Raw genomic sequence first — 23,366 nt, 5'->3', positions numbered from 1 at the left:
TTTTTTTCCCCCCTTTTCCCTCCAGAAAACCAAAAAACTTAAGTGCGTAGCCAACTGTCAGTTAGCATGTGGTCTGAAGCACATGGCAAACAGTCAGAGAGAACACATTCTGCAGAAACCAATTTCTGTTCCTGTTCTGGCATTTCTTCCCTCCTGAATAACACAGGGCCTTTGCTTCAGATTCACATTACAAAAAACAGCTGAACTGTGCACCAGCTCCGTGAATTAAGATGAGGGCTAGGCATATTACATACTGCAGAATTGAACATGGTTCTTGGAAGCATTATTTTAGGTATTTTAAAAGTGTAATATCTATATATGAACGCTGAGCTTTTTAATGCCTTCTGGGCATGGAGGGTCACGGAGAATCCATCTCTGTTTCTTCTTATGACAGTTTTCTGAAAAGTATAACTAAAATAATATTTTCTGCTCTTATCAACAGCAAACTCAGGTTTATGATTGAGATGTGTAGTCTTTAAACCTCAAATTTTAAAAGAAATGCTTTAAAAAGCAGGCAAATGACGGAAACTTTCCAAATTTGGTTATGGGTTCATCCGATTTTATGTAGACATTGCAGCGCCTGGACAGTTATACCAGGCAGCCACGGTGACATCCATTTTGAGTTGGATTTTTCCTCTCGCTCTATAAAGTAGTGCAAACAGCTCTTCATTTTAGATGGATTAAAACTCACTGCTGGGGCTGACTCAGCTTTACACTATAGACATGTTGGGGAGGTTGGGGGGGTGGTCACTGCTAATTTTAGCAGGATAAATGAGTGTGTATTTGCATGGGGAACAGTGTGTTGTGTTGGGGAGCAGGGAGGAGGAGACTGTTTTCCATATATACAGTTCTTTAGGCAAATTGCCCAGCAGTAGGGAGTGGGCTTTGCTACTTTTCCTAAATCACAGTACCCCCTCCTGCAGTCTTTGCGTTTGGAGGTGCAGAGCTGGACGGTCACTTTTGCTCCTGCCGCTTGGTCCACCGGCACAGTGTCTGTGCCAATCCAGGGCTTCATGCCGTTCCTCGAGGGACTCACGACTCTTTCTCTCGTCTTTCCTTCTCTGGAACAGCATGGCACAGAAAGAGAAGCTCCAATGCTTGAAGGATTTCCACAAGGACACTCTCAAGCCCTCGCCAGGCAAGAGCCCAGGAACCCGTCCGGAAGACGAGGCAGAGGGCAAACCACCCCAGCGCGAGAAGTGGGCGAGCAAGCTCGACTTTGTCCTGTCCGTAGCGGGCGGCTTTGTCGGTTTAGGGAACGTCTGGCGGTTTCCCTACCTCTGCTATAAAAATGGCGGAGGTGAGCATCTCCGAATGAGTGTTGAATGAATGTTTTGTTCGTTTCAAATGTGATTGGAAAATGATACTTCTAACAGATAGGCATTGGTTAATGAGATTTCTGAAAATGATTTTGGACCTGAATGCGAATTATTGTAGTAGGCTCATGGAAGCACATTTTTTTTAAATGAAAAATAGGTATGTCAAGTACACGAAAAAATAGGCAGTTATGTTTTTATAAACATGATTTGTTTTTTGTGTGTTTTTTCCACTCCCAGATCATTTTACTGACCTGTGGTTATTTATTCCTCCAGGTGCATTTCTCATCCCGTATTTCATTTTCCTGTTTGGTGGAGGCTTGCCCGTGTTTTTCCTGGAGGTGGCTCTGGGTCAGTTCACTTCTGAAGGCGGAATCACCTGCTGGGAAAAGCTCTGCCCAATCTTTACTGGTGAGTGTGCTTAAACTCCGCTTCGGAGAGGAATCCAGTGTACTGCAAACAGTGCAATACAGTACAAATAGTGCAAACTGCAGTGCAGTTAAAAGAAGTACAGGTTCACATCGTTCAGATGAAGGACAACATTTTTCTGTATATTGGACCACCTTGTATATATTTTTAAAGTGATTAATCGTTGTGATAAGATACCTGGTAAGTCGTGATCAAATTTAAAGAAAATCAAGCGTATCATACAAAAGTTATGTTCAAAGTTAAAAGGTCTCAGCTTATAAAATGAAATGCCCTATTTAAAGCAGAAGGCAGTAGAAATCAATGATCTCTTATTTGGTTCCATATTATGTTTGGATGTGTGTACATTTCTTGTCCTTGGTGAAGATTAAAAAGGTGATACTCCAATAGCTAGTTGTGAATGTTGTCTTCTGGATATATAAACTTGAAATGATGATCACTGATCATGCTCCCCAATTGTGCAAGTAATGCAACCATCAAAAACACTTCCTTTATATACATACTTTGCAAATTGTCATTGCAGTGTACCTGCATGCTTTGCTTAATTTTTTATTCTTAAGCACACCATCCATTGAGTGCTGCACAGTTTTCTAGTACAGTATCTGGGAAAGCTTTCATGTGTTAGGCACACTAAAGAACCATCTTCGGACACTTTGATCATATGCACATAAAGGAGCGATGAGTGGAACACAAATTTAAAACCTGTCAAGAGCTTTTTATCAAAATTGTCAACTTGATCGATTATATGCAATATCAATATAAATAGCATTTTTACTTACACTTACACCTGTACTGTTTTTCCATATAGGCGAAAAGTAGGAATACTGACTTGCTTTGTTCCTCTGCTGAGCCTTATTTAAACCTATTAAACACAGTTCAACTTTTATTGTGGCCCTGGTTGCTAGGATCCCAGAAGATACAACATGTTCCCTTCAGCCTGCCTTTTCTTCCACAGCCAACTGAACTGTACTTGCTTAATTAGGCTGCCCTTTCATGTATGAAAGAAATCACTCTGGATTGTTTAACCCTCTGGACCAGCACATCTAATCTCTTCCCTGTCTTCCACCTGGTACAGCACACTACCTTTGATTCAGATGCTGTAAGCAGTGTAGTACATCAAGAGCAGCATTTAATATGAATGCATTTTCAACTCTTGAAATTCAATTTCCTCACTGAGCTCAGCGCCTGTAATTGTGCGCTTGGATTCCATGTAAAAATACAGGGCCGAAGAATTACGCATGTACAGTGTGTGCTGCGTTCTGGGTTGTCATGGCAGCAGAGTGGAGAAACAACATCAGGGAGATGCCTAGCAATGAGTGCAGACCTAGGAGCTATTCAAAGAGGAGACATCTTATGAACAGAAAATGTCAGAAAATGGCAGCATTGCAGCATTTATTTAGGTCACAGTTCTTTTTCAAAACAAGCAGTTCATATTGATAGGAAAGTTGAGAAAAGCAATGCCTTTTTGTGCAGAATAATACTTTATGATGCTATAGCCACAGCACAGTGGGCCCGTATTAGATCAGCGACAGGATGGGAATACAAAAACTTGTGGTTGCAAGGTACTTTTTTCAGATGATTTGATTTATAAGTGATGGCTGTAGGATACTTACTGTATATTCTTGACTTTTCTGTGTCCTGTTTAAGAATAACATACCTTCCACTCATTAGGTGGATTGATAATACAGTATACGCCGGGACTGTTGCATATTTTCCATCCAGGGGATATTCACTTAATATACTTAAAGTGCAATCTTGGTTGAAACCAGAGTGGATTGATTTGACTGTTTAGCACCAGTACGGTTTTTTGCACGCAGTTAAGGGAGTGTGCTGAACATTTCAAACCAGGCCTAATATTCATTGCAGTATCGTATTTGTGTGATCAGTGACAGAAAGGTGAAACTCCAATATTTTAACAGTAATCTCCTGCCAGACCAGTGAGAAAAATGGCTATAGAGTTAGACCAGCTGTTAATTAACTTGTCAGCTAATCACGTGGTGCTGAAACGGCTATCAGTCAGCCTCACAGGCACTCTGCAGAAAGAGAAACATTCACAGGTGGCCGAGGTCTTGACGTCATTACTGGATTTCATTGGCACTCCAGCCAATGCTGATGAACCTCTGGCAGGACTAGTTTTACTGTACATTATCAAGTAACAGCTACAGCAACTCTGCTTCTTCTCCTCAGTATTTGGGAATAAATAGGGCTTTAGCTCAGTCTCATGGCACGAAAGCCATTCTATCAGCAATTAAAAATAGTCTGATGCCATTTTTAATCTTGGTGTCCTTTTAATGGTGCTTTGTTAGCTTTTAGTTTTAAATGTATTTTGTTAAAATTGTCATCTTAGTAGGCTTGATTGTATTAAACCAAATGTTTAATGGAGTGTTTCTGAACTTCATCTTTTGTGGAAGTGGGGGATTCAAGATCTTTTATCCTGAGGTCCTCATTTGCTTTATAATCTCCACACAAATAACCCATAAATGCTAAATCCTAAGCAGCAAATTTGATGTTTTCCTGTAGGTGCTTTATATAACAGTGACGAGGATACATATCTAGTTCCAGTTGGATGGAATATGATTACACAGAAAATAGGCCATGAGTCAAAGCAGGTCAGAAGGAACAGCCCCTTAGATATTAAATGTATTAAATTTGAATTGAACTGCATATATGTAATATTTTAATTGTAAACTATACTTAATCACATGGGTGTGTAGCATGCCCTCTGTTTTTTTTTTTGGTGGGTGCTCAGCAATTTCCTGCCAAAGTTTTTTCAGCATTTGGACTCCGGAGCACCTACCTGCTTGAGGTGGCACCTGTGTCAAGAGATTTCAAAATCCAGCATTTTGTAATGGTATAATTATGGGTACTGATGAGAAGTGTGTACACCTGTCAAATTATAAATTATAGATGAAAGTTTTGACTTACCAAATCCAATATTATGTTTACATGGTACAATGTCATTCATTTGTTAGACAACCCATCAGAAAATGCCACAGCATCTCAAGGCCTGTATATGTATGGGCATTGATAGCATTGGAGAGTTATAAATATGTGGTCATTAGTAGAACACTAAAGATCTTTGGAACAAAAACATGCGTGATGCAAGAATAGAAATCAAATTCTAGCTAAAGAGGGCTGCTTTTACTGGTAGATTTAAGTGTTCCATTCAGTGCTGTAACACCCTGAGGGGCATTTATGGAACTGGTGCTGTTGACAACAAAAGTGCCTGAGGAAGAAAACCCAAAACCTAGGTGTAACTCCAGTGTCCTGGCCAAATTTCCCATTGGCCCTTACCAATCAACGGCCTCCTAATAATCCCTATCTGTGAATTGGCTTCATCACTATGCTCTCCTCCTCACTAATAGCTGAGGTGTGTTGAGCACTCTGGCGCACTATGGCTGCCGTCGCATCATCCAGGTGGATGCTGCACATTGGTGGTGGTGGAGGGGAGTCCCTATTACCTGTAAAGTGCTTTGAGTAGAGTGTCCAGAAAAGTGCTATATAGGTGTAAGCAATTAATAATTATTATTAAAACCTATTTTCCAAAAATGGTCAAAACCTTAAGAATAAATTGAGTGATAAATGACGGTACACATAGAGATCGTACACATACACTGTGCAAATAACCTTGCTGCAATAAAAGTGTTAACATTTCTCCAAGAACGGTTAAGAAAACCATTAGCACAAAATGGTCTCAATGGGAGTGTAGTTGCTCAGAAGCTTTTATTGAGAATAGGAAACAAAACAAATGAAGAAGTAAACAATTCCAAGCACCTATGCACCCATTGAGACCACTTTGTGCTAATACAGTATGTATCTTACTGTGTAACAGAATATACTGTATGAGAGGAGCCTTCTCTCGGTGCTATTTAGAGATAAAATAAGATTCTTTAGTCTTCAAGTATACAGTGTGTAGATGTTTATTTTTTCCACAGCACCAAGAAATAAGTGTTTGTTTTCTTTTTCTTAGGTATTGGCTATGCTTCAATTGTGATCGTCTCCTTGCTCAACGTGTACTACATCGTGATCCTAGCCTGGGGCCTGTACTACCTGTTTCAGTGCTTCCAGCCTGAGCTGCCCTGGGCCAGGTGCAATCAACCCTGGAACACCCCCAGCTGCGTGGAGGACACACTCCGAAAGAACAAGACCCTCTGGTTGTCGTTGAACACTACCAACTTCACCTCTCCTGTTACAGAATTCTGGGAGTAAGCATTTCCGCTTATTTTTCACATTTTTCTCTCTATTGATATTGTAACCTGGGCTTCAGTATTAGTATTTGATCAGGTGTTCATACATTTTTACTGCACTATTTAAATAAGGTAAAATATAACCTCAGTGCTTCTGTTGCGTAATGTTTTCGTTGTTGTCTTTAACTGACGGCACTAAGTTATTGTATATTTAGGTTTAGAGAACTGGGTGATGTTTGTGCATTACATTGTGTGGGGGGAAAAAAAACCCTTAAATGTTTATTTTTATACATATATTTTCAGTACATTTTTATATTGTAAAAGACATTCCAGCTACTGTACATTGTTCCTAAATAAACCACCAATTACAGTGTGCTTTTATATACTGGATTTAACAGTATGGGAATAAAACGGTTACCTCCAGGTATACAAATATTTGCCAAATTTTCTTGAACCTTTATTTCCTGAGGGTTTGGTTTCTCATTACAAAATGTACTTCGCTCTTCTTCTGAACCAGTTTGTTCGGGTTTACAGGATACACAGATAATTACACATCTCTTTTTATAATACAGAATTATAAATTCAATAATACAGAAGCTTGTTAGCAAAAGCTTAAGTGTGTCATGTAGAAAACACAATGATAAATCAGAACCAAAGAATGGAATACTGTGTGACAGGCCATATTAATGTGAACGCCTGTGTTTTCCCAACAGACGGAATGTTCTGAGCATCTCCAGTAGTATTGATGAGGTGGGCGTTCTCAAGTGGGATCTTGCTCTCTGCCTTTTGGCCGTCTGGGTTATTTGCTTCTTCTGTATCTGGAAAGGAGTGAAGTCGACTGGGAAAGTAAGAACTGTTTTCGACACCTTGTAGCCTCCCACCAGCTTCACCAGTCTCCATCCAAACGCTGCCATTTGTTATCTTATTTCCTAAACTAAACTGTGTGTATACTGCCTTGATATATTTAATTAGTTTCCATAACTACCACAGACAGTATTGTTTATTAATTGTGGTGTCTTCATTGCCTGGTGTTATAACTGTTATCTATTGTGCAGATTTATGCTGCAGACACTTCAGATTTTCCATTTTCACCATCGTGCCAGTTTATCTTCCCAAGAAGTCTTGCCTCTAGTGTCTGAAACATATATATTACTACATACATATATATTATATTACTACTGTACACTGTATGTCTATAGTGATTCAGTTAGTCCTGTGCATATAATGTTATTTATTTCAGCAGCAATAGTGGAATAGTCCAGTAATTGTTTTCTGACAAGTTTTTGAACTTGAAATGCACATTATCCAAATTGTTTGGAAACCATAGATGGTTCTTTACCATTACTTTAAATTACATAATAAACAGTAACTTAGCAAAATTTAAATTTTACATTTAATTAACAAAATAAAGAAATATAACAAAACATGCATCTTTAAAACATTAGGTTATAAATGTAAGATGATATGTAAATCTCTGAAAAATATTTGAGAGTTTGCATTCTCTATAAAAGATTGCAGTTATAGTTGTTATAAATGGCACTGTGGTAAAACCTTTGCAGATGTGGCCTTGTAGGTGAATCTCTTGTTTCATTTCTTGTCAAGTCCATTTGTGGCTTCCAATTGATAGGCATCTGAAACATTTGGAAGGAGAAACTATTGTCTGGCACGCATTCATATTTATAGTAGTTTGGATGTGGAGTCAATTTCCATTCCGTATACAGAATACGTTGTCTTCTGAATTGCCATCAATCAGCATGGTGTTTCCTGGCCTTTATAATGTTATACTCTAGCACCAGTGATCTGCCAACCCAGGACAGCTGAACTGCTTTACAACAGCTGTAGTCTTAATAGCTGGCCAGTCTGTTTTTAGCCCAAGTACAAGCAGAGATGAAGACTAAAAGGTCCTATTGCAGCTTCTGTTGTTCTTTTTATATGCTTAACAGGCATTAACATGCAAAATCAATGTACATCTCTTTTTTTTTATTTGAAAATAGAAAGGCTGTATGATTTAAACAGTTGTCAGGGGGTGCATCATGTGTGTAAAATGCACTTTAATTGTGTATAGTGTGCAACTGCACGATTAAAATCAGCTTCCGTGATAGAACTGTTAAAATGCTTTTTTTTTTTTTTTTTTTTTAGCTGTTATGTCAAATTAGCTGTCTATACATGCAATCACTGATTTCTTGTTTTGGGGGATTGTCTCATTCAGGTTGTGTACATCACAGCAACATTCCCTTTCGTCATGTTGATTGTGTTGCTGGTTCGTGGGGTCACCCTGCCAGGTGCCGCCGAAGGAATCAAGTTTTATCTTTATCCAGATCTCAGCCGCCTGGCAGACCCAGAGGTAAGAGCCCATCCCCTTTCTGTGCCCCGTTACGCGTGGACGAAACAGAATAAAAATGTGCTTTACCGATGTACCCAGGGACACTTTTCAGATTTTCGCTTTCCTTGATATATGAGCATTCTGCACAGTACTTGACTTTCTAGTACACAAGTCTGAAGCACAGCCATTAACCTAAACATCATTATATCATTAAGTGTTAAACTAGGGGAATGAAGGTTAGTTGGTTGCTTGTGATTCATAATAAAACCATCTCATGGGACTGTATATGGATGGTAAACATAAGACTTTAATGGGACTTTCAGGCATTGGAAAAAGACTTGGCAGAGCTAAATATAATGATACAATCTGTTCCAAGCATGTGAGGCCAAAGTGGATTAAGACATGTCTGCTAAAGACCCAAGTGATTAATATATTAAGGGTGTGGAAGGAATTAAAATTTTTGTCCAGTCAAATTTTTTCCTTTTTTTATACACCAAATAAACACATGCTTGCCAGTTTTTGTTAGGATGCAGGAGTTTTTTTTCTTTCCACTACTTACATTTTTTTTTATAGAAACACACAATACAAAGCAAACTTTATTAGAATGAGTCTCCAGAGCCACAGGCATGTGGTAAGGAGCGGTAATGCATAGGAAATGGCAGACATCCCTTTGGTATGAGCTAACTGCAACAACATAGGCTCCAGGAGGGATGGTGTTCTGATACATGTGCCGAGGTGCATTTTTCAATTTACAGCCCCTCTGATTTAGTCTTTTTTTATCTTAGGTGTGGATAGATGCGGGGACTCAAATTTTCTTCTCATATGCAATCTGCCTGGGAGCAATGACTTCACTGGGGAGCTACAACAAATACAAATACAACTGCTACAGGTAGGCTTCCTAGCTGCGGGGGAGGGAGGTGGGGTAGTGCTGTAAACTTGGGTTATAAAAAGGGGGACCTTTTGTGTTAATTAACAAACTCCATGACATATGTGTGACTTAGGGACTGTTTGCTGCTGGGAGGCCTGAACAGCGGTACCAGTTTTGTGTCTGGCTTCGCAATATTTTCCGTCCTGGGCTTCATGGCACAAGAGCAAGGGGTGGACATTGCCGATGTGGCAGAGTCAGGTACGAGGGTAAAAGTAGCAGTGATGGTGGGCGCTGCTACTTAAAGAGTTGGTAAAAAAAACTTCAATTTCTAGAAAAAAAAAAGACAAACCTAAAAGAACACAAAATCATTTTTTAACGGGAAATAAGAACGACAGTGAAGTAAGAGTTTGCGGTCAAACGTTCCTGATTTTTAGAAAAACGTAAACACAAACGAAAACCGAACCGTGAGACTCCGGTGGAAAAGAATCCGTTTTGCTGGATGTGCACATGCGTAAAGCTCTCGAGAGAGATCTTAAAACAAGAAAACGCTGGGGAATGTTCTCGTACTGTATTATTGGATTTCATCTAGAAAAACTAGTGGCAAAGAAGCGTCTGTCAGTTAAAAAAGCGGCATATTCTTTTCCTCGTTTACTTTATATGTGAGTGTGCTGCTCAGACAGTCCGTTTCTAAAGACAGATATTGGAGAGAAGCAAAAAAAAACATACAGTAGTTAACCAGCCACAACATCTTGTGCCAAGTAAAAAAAAATCAAATGATGAAGTATTATGCTGTCGCACAATGGGCTGTAATTACCTGCAACCACTTATCGGTTTGTTTGAAACCACTGGGCATTCTTTTGGAAATTTTCGAAAGATGTTAAGAACCACTGGCTGATGTCCGAGACGGATTCCATTCATTCTTCCCTTTTTCCCTGTTTATCTTTTAACTGGATATGCAGATGTGTTTTCACTCGGCATGCTCACATTATTGCACCTCTGGGGTTTTTTTCTCTTCATGTGGCAACTTGGCCAACACGTTTCGGTGTGGTGATTTTTTTCAGGTCACATTTTTTTTCTAAGGAAATTGAACTTCAGAAATTTTGCATTTGCTGTCATAGCAGTTGTTTAGTCTCTGCCTTTAGTAAATGGGGTTTACCTGATTGCTTTAAACTGAGATCCTGTTTCACTGGCTCCCTTTTTCAGTGTTTAGTTTCCTTGTCTACAACAATGTGTTTCTTTGAAGATACAACTCTAAAAGCAACCCTCTGCTTGTTGATCCATCAGTATTAGTTACTCAGTGGGGATGGAAGGGCAGGCATTGGGGGAAGCTATCTTTCAGATGTTCTGTACTTTCATCTAATTTGGATACAATTTGTACCTCTTAATTTGCATCCTACTTGGATAGTATTTAAACATGGCGCAAAATGGGAAATGGATCAATATAATGTAGAAGGCTGTTATATAAAATTGTATCTTCAGAGAGCTGGAAGACATGAAATATTTGAACTAAACCACATTAAGGTAAGCAGTGAAAAGGTGTTATTAAGCAAGATTGGCTTGTTGAAGCTTCTGTTGTGACATCTTGACCTGAAAAATGCTGCTGGACACTTATGCGAATTGTTTTTGGATTAAAGAAACGTGGGCTCATCAGTTCATCAAGTCTGTTGTGTCTGTTATGAATGCTCTAATCGTAACTTCTGCAGCTAAACGGATTGCAACAGTTCTTTTCTTGTTTTGTTTTGAATGTCTGCCGAACAGGTAAACCAACGGCACCCTTGCGCATCATGCAAAACTAAAGAGGCAAATGGAGTCAATCAGTACGCCCTGCCCCTTCACCTCTCTGTTACCGTGATAACTTGGCAAGGTTTCTGTTTGGTACAGAAAGAGCTCCTTCTTGGAGACGAACACGGTTCAATGCTGAAGCGTTTTAACCCTGTTTCAGTAAATACATTTGGAGATAAATCTTGCAACAGATCATTTCAGTAGCTACACCACTGAATTGAGGAAGACAAACCATATACAGCACCCCTTTTAAAGATGTGCTTCGCTTGCCTTACATATACGCATCTCATGGATTCTAATCTGTTCCCCGCCAAATGCTGCTTTTGTTTTGGATCTGGCGTTTTGGCTTGGATCAGATTTTAAAAAAATGAACCACCTTACTTATTATCTTCTCTCCCCTTCCCCCTCCCCTTTTCTGTTTTCTTCCCCTCTAGGTCCTGGCTTGGCCTTCATTGCCTACCCTAAAGCTGTTTCTATGATGCCACTACCCACATTCTGGGCCATTCTCTTCTTCATCATGCTTCTGCTCTTGGGCCTCGACAGCCAGGTAAGCTAAATGTCCTCTTCATGCTTTGTTTTTTGACTCCATGTCTTTTACACTGTACATTTCAAATGTGTGTTTTTAAGGGTTTTTTTTTCACAACATTGTGCATCATTAGGCAATGTCAGAACTGCCAGTGCAAAAACAAAATATGTGCACTGTATTATCTATGGTACAAATATAAAAAAAACACTAAACACTGGTTGTGATATTAGCAATAAGTATTTTTAGACTATTAGATACATTTGACTCTGCCTCGCCATTTGCTGCACAATTCAACCTGAATTAAAAAGTGACAAAGAGAGGGCACATAGATTTATGTAGACTGATGGTACAGAGTGTGTACATGAGTGGAGAGTTCCACACACTCCATATTTGAATTTTAAGTTAGCCCTCAAGTATGCAGTACTGCTGCTCCATGCTTTTTAAGCCTTTCCCGTTCGATCCTTCCTGTTTGAAAATAATATTTACATTAAGCCTTGAGGATTTATGACTGAGCCATTTGCCAGAAGCCAATGAATAGGCATCCTGTTTCACCTTGAGGTGTTAAAACTTCTAAACCATGAGCATCTTAATATCTACACAATGATTACATTGATATTTCCTTTCTGTGGTTTTAAAGTGATTTGGGAATAAAACTGATAACAAGTATTAGGATTTTTTTGTGAACTTTGGTCACTGAAAAATGACAGTAGATAAATCATTGCCTTTCCTACATTCATCTTAAAATGAAATTGTATGTTTATTTCAATTTGTGTATTCCTTTTGCAGTTGAGATAGATCCGAAATTCACCCAAGAATATAAAGCCTAATTGTCTGATTTTTTTTGCTACATACATGTTACCAACATTCAACAAGATGGAATTGTGTATTGTTCATGTCTAGAACTGACCAATGATTATGGGCAGGCAAAGGCAACATTTGACTTTTGATCAAAATCTGCTTTTACCACCTAGAAGGTCACCTGGAGAATCTTTGAATTGCGTGTCTTGGAACAGTGCTTAGCATTGCTGCCTCACGGTGCTGGGGCCCTGGGTTCATTTCCCAAGTGTGTGTGTGTACCCTGCGATGGAACGCTGTCCAGGGTGTTCCTGCCTTGTGCGCATTTCTTGTTAGGGTAGGGCTTGGCTCCAATGCAACCCTGCATCGGATAAAGCGGTTTGAAAATCGAAGGTGGGATGGACATCCAGTTGTGAATACCTGCAGCTCCATGTGAGGCTGAAGATCCTAAAGCAAGCGCTAAATCATCTGAAAGACCAGATTGAAGTCAAGCTTAGCAACTTTCGAGCCTTCAGGAAGGAAATGGCATATCCTGAGTGAGCAAGCATTGCAGAAAATACCAACTTTACAAGATGGCAGCTCTCTTCATAATCTCTGAGGAGTCCTTGAATAATGATTGGAGAATTTATGTTATGTTATAATTATATAATAAGGTCTCATTTGCGGTCACAATGTTATAGAGAAGATATTGGTGCTCTGGAATCAATTCAAAGCACCAACACATACTGTACATCACAGATCTTATAGGAACTGCTTACATGGACAGGCTGAAAAAGCTGAACCCTTTTAGTATCAAATACAGAAGATTATATGGGGACGAAATCCAAGTATTTTAAATCATCAAAAGCATTGATAAAGTCAACCCAGCGGAGTTCCTCGGAATGAAGAGTGAAACACAAACCAGAGGACATGTGGAAACTAAATGGAAGACCAGGAAGCACTTCTTTACCCAGAGGCTAAAACCGCAGTGTTGAAGCTGTTAACCTCTTTTCTTTCAAGAAAAGACTGTATGAGATCCTTGGATCAGTTATGAACTACCAAGTGGGCTAGACAGACCAAATGTTTATGGTCTTTCTTATGTTCATAAATTTTAAATGGGATGGAGCTTGTAGGAAACCTTATAAGCCAAAGCAAATAACGATTGCTTGAAGTTGGATAGAAAACTTGGAGGAAAACGGAGACATGCTAATGTCCTGTGAATGGATGAAGAACACTTTTTTGGAGACAGATCTATATGCATTTGCACATCTGTGAGAGAGTGACAGTGTGGTGTGGTTCAATTCTTTGAAGAGGGAGTTCAGTGTCACTGTTGAATAATTCCACACCATGCAAATGACCCATGTCATTACTATGCTGCAGCAATTAAATAGATAAACAATGCAATCTTTATGATGGACAGTACACCTATACATATTGGTTATTGGATAATGCATCTTGCAGTCAGGAGAGCACTTTCAGGATACAAAAATTGATGCCACTTTTCTGAATGATCACTTCATTAACCAGACCGTAATGAACAGTTTTCTGTTTATAGCATTACCCTTTATTTCAAGTAGCAATGAGGAAAAACGTCAGAAGCAAAGGATGCCATTGACCAGAAGATGGTCAGAATTTGTAATGGAGATGTATTAAGTCCTTAAATGTCACAAAAACTGTCTCTGCAATTAAGCACTTATCTTTAATGGTATTTTCTTATTTTGTGTGTTACTATGATTATTTTGGTCATAATGACCAGTACAAATCTTTAAAATTGATTCACGTTTCTGTCGTTTTTCCGCAGTTTGTCGAAGTGGAGGGACAGATCACATCGTTGGTTGATCTGTATCCATCCTTCCTAAGGAAGGGTTACCGGCGGGAAATCTTTATAGCTATAGTGTGTTTCTTGAGCTATCTTCTGGGACTTACCATGGTTACTGAAGTAAGTATATCAAGAAAACCAAGTTTGGGGAACCATTAAAGAAATATCATTTTAAACATTCGGCTTTTAAGGTTCTTGATACAGAGGAGATTTAAACCCTAACATTAAATCAATACATTAGAATATATTTTATCTATCTTTATTTCAGAAAAAATAAATACACATTTTATGTGCATATCAAGAGATTACATTACTACATTAGGTATTTATATTGAGTCTCCTTTTTCAACAAAGTTCACTTTGTCACAAAACTATGTTTAGTTCACTTTTTTCCTTTACAAATAGAATACTTTTCAATTGCAATTGGTTTTAGTAATATCTTTACCAAGTCCTAGCAATTACACCTTCTAACCGAGACATTTATTAATGCAGGATTAGCAATCATTAAGTGAAAGCATGCCTACCGACTCATTCACCTGCACACAACCATTACTTAACCCTAATGAATTAGTCACAAACAGCAATTGTGCTTAACCTACTGTTTTGATCCATCTGCAAGATCCAGTGGCAGGAAACAATTCTAAATATCAAAGCTACTGAGAAGTGCTGCATCCCAGATATTGAAAGCATGCTGGTCAGGGCCCATCATTGGTAGACTGGGCTTGTGGTTTGGTCCGATTCTAAAACTTGCTAACCACATTGGCTTCCAATTCAGGTTCATGGAAATTCCCAGCTAGTTACTATGATTTATTATTTCTATACTTGGAGCTACAGTACAAAACCAGTCTCCAGTGCATCATCCATTAATGCCTCCCCCCCACCACCACCCTGTGAATGGCACTGTGGGGATTGCCATTTGTGGTGTGCTTGGTATGATCTTTTCCATTACATCATTACTCCCACAGCTTGTGCTCTGTGCACTGCTGAAATGGAATCAAGGACCCTTCTATTAAAATAAAACCTCCTCAAACATACAGCTTCTTCACTGGGATCAGATTATTTCTTCATCTTCCATAGTTTTTTTCCTTTGAGCAAAACAAAACGTTTAATGCCCTCTTATTACACAAGACACAATATTTAGAATGTCTTATCCTTTGTCTCTCCTTAGGGTGGCATGTATGTGTTTCAACTCTTTGACTACTATGCAGCCAGTGGTGTGTGCCTTTTGTGGGTTGCATTCTTTGAATGTATTGCTGTAGCCTGGGTTTATGGTAAGTGCCAGTTGTAAGACTCAGAAGGACCACACTCATTAAATTATTTTGTCTGACACATTTAATAACTGCATTTCAGAGATTGTTTTTAAAACTGGTCACAGGGCCATAGGATTTCTGAAGCTTATTTCACTGACAGACTGGGTTTTTTACTTACAAAGAGAAAACAGGTCATACATGACAGATAAAATACAACCCTATAGCTTTTAACTGCTGATAAAAAATATATATAAGAAAAACCCATTGGGTACACAAATTGTAATACTGGAGATGCCCAAGTGTACAATAGGCGTATTTTTTCTTCCTTATGGAATAAACACAATCACATACACAATAATCTGAAACTTTTTATAATCCTTTCAGTCTTTCATGTGTTGCTCCCCTTTTAACCTTTTAAATTAAGCTGTGAGTGCTCCATTGCCCTTTTCTGAACACTGCAAGTGTGCTAGTATAGTAAAGGCTTTAGCTGATGGGTGTTTTATTTTGCACAATGTAAAACGTTATCACAGCAAAATCACATGATAGCCTTTTTAAGTATGAAACATCCTTGCCATCTTACATTAAATAAAAAGTATAACATATACAAAGATGCTCCATAATAATAGAGCAGTACATGTATTACATTACATGGTGTTCGTTATCATTGAATGGGATTTCAATTAGTTAGTGCTTTCTGAGCAGACTGGAATATAGAGTTTAAAGCAATGCACTTGCTTCGTTCATGTTTGGTTTTCTTAGCTTACTTTTTCTCAGTCAATCAACTGAGTAGGTTTGCTTTTTGCATACATTGTATTGTTTTTAAAACGCATGCAGCAAGTAGTTACCCTTTTAAGTAACCGAATAGATTTTTCACAAGTTTAACCCCTTCATTTGTTCTGGTTCTTTCTAGGCGTTGATAATTTCTATGATGCGATTGAAGACATGATTGGCTACAGACCAAATCCCTGGATGAAATGGAGCTGGACTGTAATCACCCCTGTACTTTGTGTGGTAGGTTTTAATCCAAATCATTTTTAGCAGCAAAAAAGAAAAATAATTGATGTGCAGTTTGTATTCCCAAAGTTCCAGTCTTATAAATAGACAATAACTAAAAAATAAGATACCTTTCCTGACTATTTTTTCCCACTTTGTCTTGAACTCTTGAAAGACAAATCATCTTCAGCTACGGTCTTATAATCCTTTGGATGATAAATGGGTAGTCTAAATAAAAAAAGTGTCTTTTCAGCCTTTGCCAACACTTTCCTTTTTTCTATATATTGCATAGAACTATACAGAGTTTCAGTGGTTAAGCCTACAGTGTATAGGTATAAATAGTTTTGTATTTTTATTTCCTTCCCCCATGTACTGAAAAGGCTTTACACTACCATTCCAGACACTCCATTATTTGGGAAATTTAAGAGCAGATGGGATGGCCATCTGCTTTCCATTGATTTAAATGTGGGATAATTCCAAATGGGTTCCCTAGAGTCTACAGGGTGGGTAGCTGATATGCCAATTATAACAGTCACATAAGAAAGAATCTTAATTACAGGAATTTTTTAAGTTTCTCCATTTTGAAATGTAAGCTTCGTTTTACCATCCGAACTGGTCCTATCTGAAAATAAACAAACCGAAATTGTCCAAAACACTGCTTAAAGTTTATTTTTTTTCTTTAGATAAAGATAGTGATAGTTTAGCATGTTATTAATGCTTTTTGGTGTGGCGTATTTTGTTAGGATCACTTTTGACTGGTCCATTTTCATAGAATATTTTAAAATAATGGATTAATAAAAAAAACAGGGCAGATGTAACAGGTGCTTGCATTGTCATGGCAGTTACTATTCCTGCATTTCCTGTATAGGAAAACCTGTATTTGGAATTTTCCATATTGTTTAAAAACTGACAAGCAAGGCGTATTTAATTGTCCTTAACTAAAAAGAAAAAGTCATCCATAAAGCAGAGCTTTATTTACAGTTGGACGGGATCATCTATAAAGCGGTCTTAATTTAGAATCACAGTTGTGCAATACAAAACAGTCATTCAGGAACAGGCAGTTTTCTGATAAAGCTTTTTACTTGAGCAATTGGAACAGGATAAACCTGCTTAAGGGTGACATTATTTTTGTTCTTAGCTACTGTAAAACACTTTAGTTTTAATATGAATGAAAATTTTAAAGCTTATGTTGATTACAGTGTACTGATCACATGCAAGGAACATTTTTTCATAATAAACATGGAGATGGCACAGTGTCTGACTACCTTCCAGCACTTGGGTCCTGGGTTTATTTCTAGACTGCAGTTTTATACTCAAAATCTAGTTTTAAGTTCATTTTTGCTTATTTGAAGTGCTGATTAGACATAGATTTTGTGCTTAACCGTGCACACAAATACCTAATAGCACGTTCTGTATAGAACTTAATACTATCTTAAGTTATACAATCTCTTAATATCTCTTCTCTTTCTATTTCCCACAGGGTTGCTTTATCTTTTCCTTGGCCAAATATACTCCTTTGAAGTACAACAAGGTCTATGAGTACCCTGATTGGTCAATAGGTCTTGGCTGGTCTTTGGCTCTTGCTTCCATGATCTGCATCCCTATGGTAGTTGTCATCAAGATCATTCAGTCTGATGGGCCCCTTATAGAGGTAAGATTTGAAAATACCTGGCTTTATCTCCCATATGCCTACCTCCTAAAGTATCAATGCACTTATGATCTATATAGCTATATGATCCCTCAGATAGAGGTAGAAATACTGTATAAAAAACTTCAACTAAACTTCTTACATCTATCTGCCAGTTGCAAATGTTATAGACCCAGTGCTTCATAGTGAGCTCCTATTTGGCCACTGCCAAACATATAGCTTACATCAAGTACTGGATTTTCTCATTTGCAGTTGATAACAATTCTTAAAATTTGATTTCAACCGATCCTTTCAAATGTAACCAGAGAGGTTTGCCTGTTCATGATGGTTTTAGAGGATACTTGCTGACAGTGTGCTATTCCAGCAAAGTAGTTGCAAACACCTTCTCCTAGTTCCAAATCAGTTGATGTTAAATAACGGATAAAGTAAGAAAGATAAGAACATTTATTACTCACTCCAAATTTTCTATACATCATTTTGTTTAGTTAATTAATCAGGAGTCTTGTTCCTGACATCGTGTAGCCCTGGAAGTCAGTTTCCAGAACACAGCCATGTCATGTTACTGTAGACCCCCACAATATATGAGGAATTAGAGACGAGAGGAGACCTTGTAGCGTACAGAGGTGTGAACCAGTTTCTCACTCTCCCCTCAGCGGATTAAGGCAGTGGCGGCTCCTGCTCGAGGAGGCGCGAGTTCCCGCCCTGCTGATCTCCGGCCGAAGGGCAGCGAGCTGGGCTATCCCCTGGATCCAAATGGGAACAACGGCCTGATAAAGCCCACCCACACCATTGTAGAAACGATGATGTGAGCGCTCTCTGTGAGAGGAATAATGACCTGCTTTCCATGTTATACTTGTTAACTTTTAATAGTCGTAGGACCAGGTTTACATTGCTATGTATCTGCACTAGGATTTCCTTTTTTTTTTCTACAGAGGAAGTTACATATTGTTTTCTGTTGGTGTTTTTACTGTTTTTTATTATAATATTATTGCTGTAGGTAGAAGCATTGATCTCATACATATGAGGCAGTATTTGCAAAATGGGACTTTATCGTTCTATTTTATACCTCCTTTCTGTAGCTAGTGGAATAAGTGGTCTGCTTTGGGGAGGGGGAATGGGCCACAATATTAAACTAAAAAAAGTGTATCGTGTTTGAAAGTAACATTTCAATATGTCAGTGTGTAAAGAATATAAGCTCTCCCCCACCCCACCCAAATTTTTATGTTAGTGTGGAAAGTATCCTTGTATGGTAAGGTTTTATTTTGTTGTTGATGTTTGTGAAATACAACTGAATGTAACTCAGCCAGCAACATCAGCAGCCAAACACCACATGTCACTGAGAAACCACTACCAGTTCATGGTTGGATTCCATGCAGGGTTCATTGTGCCTCAGCCATCTTCATTGAAGGGGGGCTGGCATGGAGGATTTTGGGGCTAACACTAACTTTACATCCTAGTGCATTAGTGTTTTATTTAACTTGCACTTTATGAGTTACCCTGTAACTGCTTTAGGCATCTAAAGTAATTCCTATTGTACTGCTGGCCTCATGGTCTAACAGCCAGGTGTACAACACATGGAACATTTGGCTAGTGGGAAAACACTCACTTCAGTTTAACACCTAATGAAGGATACGCCCTTCTTAGAAGGACAAAAGGGCACAATGTACCATGAATACATTCACATTAACAAGCTCACCACTTTCAAAATGCTTTTATAATTTTTTTTTAAAAGTGCATTTTGTAAACTGCTGCAATAATTTGGATTCCCCCATTCTATTTCGCCATCCACTTTTTATAACCGAATTTGAAGAAGACTCAATATTTTATTTTTTAAAAATGCACAAAAACCTCAATCAAAGGTAAATGCACAAAAAAGGCTTTAGTCAATGTGATCAATTATCAAATTACAATAAATGTATCATTTAAACCAGATAAGTTAATGAAAGCAGAGGTCGTTTCTTGTAAACTACACCCCAGTTCAGATTTTTCACTTTTACATGTTTGTTAATTTTTTAATCACATTTGCCTTTTTGTATTAGAACTTTATACTGTACATGTGCAGCACTCTGCAACTGATTACAAATCTTTCTGGAGACAGAATAATCAATTTATATTTAAACGTTTAATCAGCATAAGCTTACATGCAATTTAAATGTGCAATAGAAATATAGCTTCTTATTTGTTTTTCTAACGGTCGGTACTTTATATGTTCAAACACTGAGACTGAAGACAATGAAAAGTTAAAACTGTAATGTGATGGCAAAGCATATATGCAGAGCCATTAATTTTACAAGGATGCTGTTATTACAAATTTGGCAATTGCCTGTTCAGTTCTAGTTTTGTTAAACAGAACCCAAACTGAAAATAGAAACCCAAAATATATCTTGGAGAGATATTACCCAAAAGCAATTAGTCTTATGCGTTTCCCCAAAGAGATGAGCATCAACCTATAACAGACATCCAGCTGATATCAGACACTGAGGCACCTTGAGCCAGATGAGAAATCTTGATGTGAAGAAAGGTTTTTTTTTTTTACACCTTATGTACCAACCTTGTTTTTTTTACAAATGTAAAAGGGGAAGATGTTTTGAATTCACAAAACAAGTTTTTTAAACTATTGAACATTTTTGTTTTTGTTTTTTAAAACTAACCTGTAAGCTAAAGAAAAAAAAGTGTTAAAACGGGTTTTACAAAATCTAAAACTTTATAATTTCTAATAAACATTTGTATTTGAAAAAGCCTTCATTTTTCCATGTTCAGTAGCTAACCCACACAGAATACAGAACAGCCCACGAGAGCCGTAATCACTGAACAATCACAATGATAACGTTGGGCTGGCTTCACACAGATTTTTGACAGAAAGTCTGTTTACCAGTGGTTTATTTACTCAGTTTCAAAATTCCGACTGTGTCTGCAGATCCAGCAAATAGCTTGGAAGTGAATAAGCTCTAGTTTCTATGCCCCTTGCTGCCTTTTATTACTTTTAACATCAAAGAGTGCTGGTTCCAAACAAAGATATTCAAATATTGGCGTACTGCAAGTACAGTACATATTTTACCATTCTGTTGCAGAGGTTTTGAAATGTGTAAAACTGAATGGGAAGGAGGAATCAAAAGACAGGCGTGAGATATGTACAGTATCTTCTCTATATGATCTAGTCAGGAAGTAAATCATCAAGGTTTTTCCTATGTACACTGGGCTTCGGACCCATCATACTGTTTAATGATCAAATCAGAAATGCTAGGGCTTTAAGACCTTGCAGGCATAGATTGACCTTCATTCGCATACACCCATCGTGTAAAAGGGGATTAATATAAAAAAATGGAATACTTATTAAAATGGCTAGTCTCCAACAAAAGAAAAGTAGGCTTGGGCCACTGCTGGTATACTTTATTAAAAATAGTTTCATTGTTTGAAACTTTTCAAGTTAAAATTCCAAATCGTCTTCGGCAGGCCTCCCATAAGTATGTATGTACTTGACCTTGTCCGTTCTCAAACGGTTCTTCGTTTCCCACTTGCACAGTAATCAAAGGTACAAGGTGTGACTTTACTTAAATACTGTACGATGCATTGACAACACAGGACCTTTACAGTCCTGGGGGTCAGGTGTTGTCGATGGGTGATAGATACCACTCTGTGCACTGAGACCAAACAGGATGGAAGGTTACATCAGACCCCAGATGAAGTTAAGAACTGGAAATTGAGTAATATATGCAACTTGAAATCTCCAAAACATACTGTACATCACGTGACCTAGTAGTGTTCACAGTTGGTTGTCTCGAATGTGTTGCACCATGAGATATCGGTAGTTACGGCTGCATAATTTTATTTATTAAAGACAAATTAAATTGGTGAAGAATTCAAAAGATTCATTATGGAAAACTTTACAATTGATTTTTTTTTTCAGCCCCAATTCGGTACCAATGAGTAGTCCTGAATGAGTAGGGGGTATTAAGAAAATGATTCTCATACACTTAACATCTCAGAATACATGTGACAAAGACTAAAATCTGGGTGCAATTTGCATTATCTGAGTTACTTTGTTTCCTACCTACTCATGCTCTTGAAATTTACATAAGCTCCTAACAAACTAGCAAGATGGGATAAGTTCCTTCCTTTGTTTATAACTAGGGGGGATAAAAACATCTGTAATTTGTATTTGTTTAATAAGCCCTAATTCAGATGTGATTGGTTTTCTGCTGGGCTCCAGTTTTTTCAGTTTCACTCCGATTCCATTTTATTTACTTTAGCTTCATTTTAACATTCAGCTTCCATCATGGATTTACAGGCATGAGGTCTATATTGCTTTATAGAGAGTGCACTGTTGAGTGGCTGATCAACAAAAACACATCTGGTATCTGATGTTTAATATATGGTTATATAGAGCTGGAATTGTTCTCTGGTTGAGCAATATCAACATTGCATATAGGTTTTTTATTACTGGATGGCTAAAAATAATAATTAGGCTTATTTTCACTAGTATTTGTCTTGGAACCAGCTTGATTTATAAAAACAACAAACCCACCAATTTTGGCTCAATAAAGGGTAAGCTGAGGGCCTTGCAGTTAGATCCATGAAATCTGAATAGGGAAGAGTCAGGCAATGGTGATACCATTTGGGCTGGATCATTTCTGTTCAGTGATGCTGGCATGGGGCAATATTCTCCTGTCAGACCCACTTCCTGTACTGTAATACCAAACAAGTCAGTCTGTGGCAATATTACATGTAACTGTTTTACACTTCATTGCTTGTGCAGTTATTTGATAGTTTTGCATTTTTAGAGGGAAAAAAAACATATTTTGGTAATATTTTTCTTTGCTTTGATAGAAGACATTTGTAATTTGACAACTTTGTGAGGGAAAAAAAAATAAAAATATTTTGAAAAACAAGTCACAGTGGTCTTTTCTTTTGCGGGCGGGGTTGGGGAAATATATGAAAGATTTTTTCCAATAAGCTTTATAAAAAGTTGCAAATGGTCTTTAGGGGAACATCTCTCTTAAATGGGAATTCTAAGGGTTAGAGTGGTCTATTTGACCAAACAGTGAGCTCAATGAAATCATCAGAAGATAGTGGAATCAACAACAGAAGACATTTCAGGTTTCAAGGACTGCTGTGATTCACAGGGAATCACCATGATTTCATGCACTTTTATCGTAGTTAATGGAAAATCGATGGATTTTCAGGTTTCCTTTTTACCTAACAAAACAAATAACTTGATTACCTAATGGACCTTCCCGCTTAATGGAAACAATCTAAAAGCCATCTAAAACCTACTGGCAAATATAGTAAGAGTGCATTAATAATCATAATGTAGTGCATATTTATAAATAAGGTGTTCAGATCCCTATAACGAAGGTGTTTCTGCATTTGTTTCTATTGAATACCTCCCTTTAAAGTGGAATTAATGGTACTCTACATCCTAAATTAAAAAAACGTCCTAGGGTTTCTATTGCT

The 23,366-nt window shown here is 37.9% G+C and overlaps 1 protein-coding gene across 4 annotated transcripts in view; it reads left to right on the top strand.

Moving 5' to 3' along the window:
- Positions 1-22,801, top strand: part of slc6a6b (solute carrier family 6 member 6b) — a 34,616-nt gene extending 11,815 nt beyond the window's left edge. For all 4 annotated transcript variants that reach the window (XM_015348141.2, XM_015348142.2, XM_069189433.1 and 1 more), the window contains exons 2-14: positions 1,071-1,300; positions 1,593-1,727; positions 5,713-5,947; positions 6,643-6,775; positions 8,139-8,273; positions 9,038-9,141; positions 9,254-9,378; positions 11,337-11,449; positions 14,004-14,141; positions 15,190-15,292; positions 16,182-16,282; positions 17,745-17,915; positions 18,566-22,801. In XM_015348141.2, coding sequence (XP_015203627.1) covers positions 1,072-1,300; positions 1,593-1,727; positions 5,713-5,947; positions 6,643-6,775; positions 8,139-8,273; positions 9,038-9,141; positions 9,254-9,378; positions 11,337-11,449; positions 14,004-14,141; positions 15,190-15,292; positions 16,182-16,282; positions 17,745-17,915; positions 18,566-18,721 — 1,878 coding nt within the window. In that variant the 5' untranslated portion in view covers position 1,071 and the 3' untranslated portion in view covers positions 18,722-22,801. The remainder of the gene's footprint in view (positions 1-1,070; positions 1,301-1,592; positions 1,728-5,712; positions 5,948-6,642; positions 6,776-8,138; positions 8,274-9,037; positions 9,142-9,253; positions 9,379-11,336; positions 11,450-14,003; positions 14,142-15,189; positions 15,293-16,181; positions 16,283-17,744; positions 17,916-18,565) is intronic.
- The last annotated feature ends 565 nt before the right edge of the window (positions 22,802-23,366 follow it).

Source organism: Lepisosteus oculatus, chromosome 4, assembly GCF_040954835.1.
Source record: "Lepisosteus oculatus isolate fLepOcu1 chromosome 4, fLepOcu1.hap2, whole genome shotgun sequence".
Classification (NCBI taxonomy): domain Eukaryota; kingdom Metazoa; phylum Chordata; class Actinopteri; order Semionotiformes; family Lepisosteidae; genus Lepisosteus; species Lepisosteus oculatus.
Note: the sequence above shows the minus strand (reverse complement) of the source record. Positions and strands in the feature narration are given on the sequence as shown.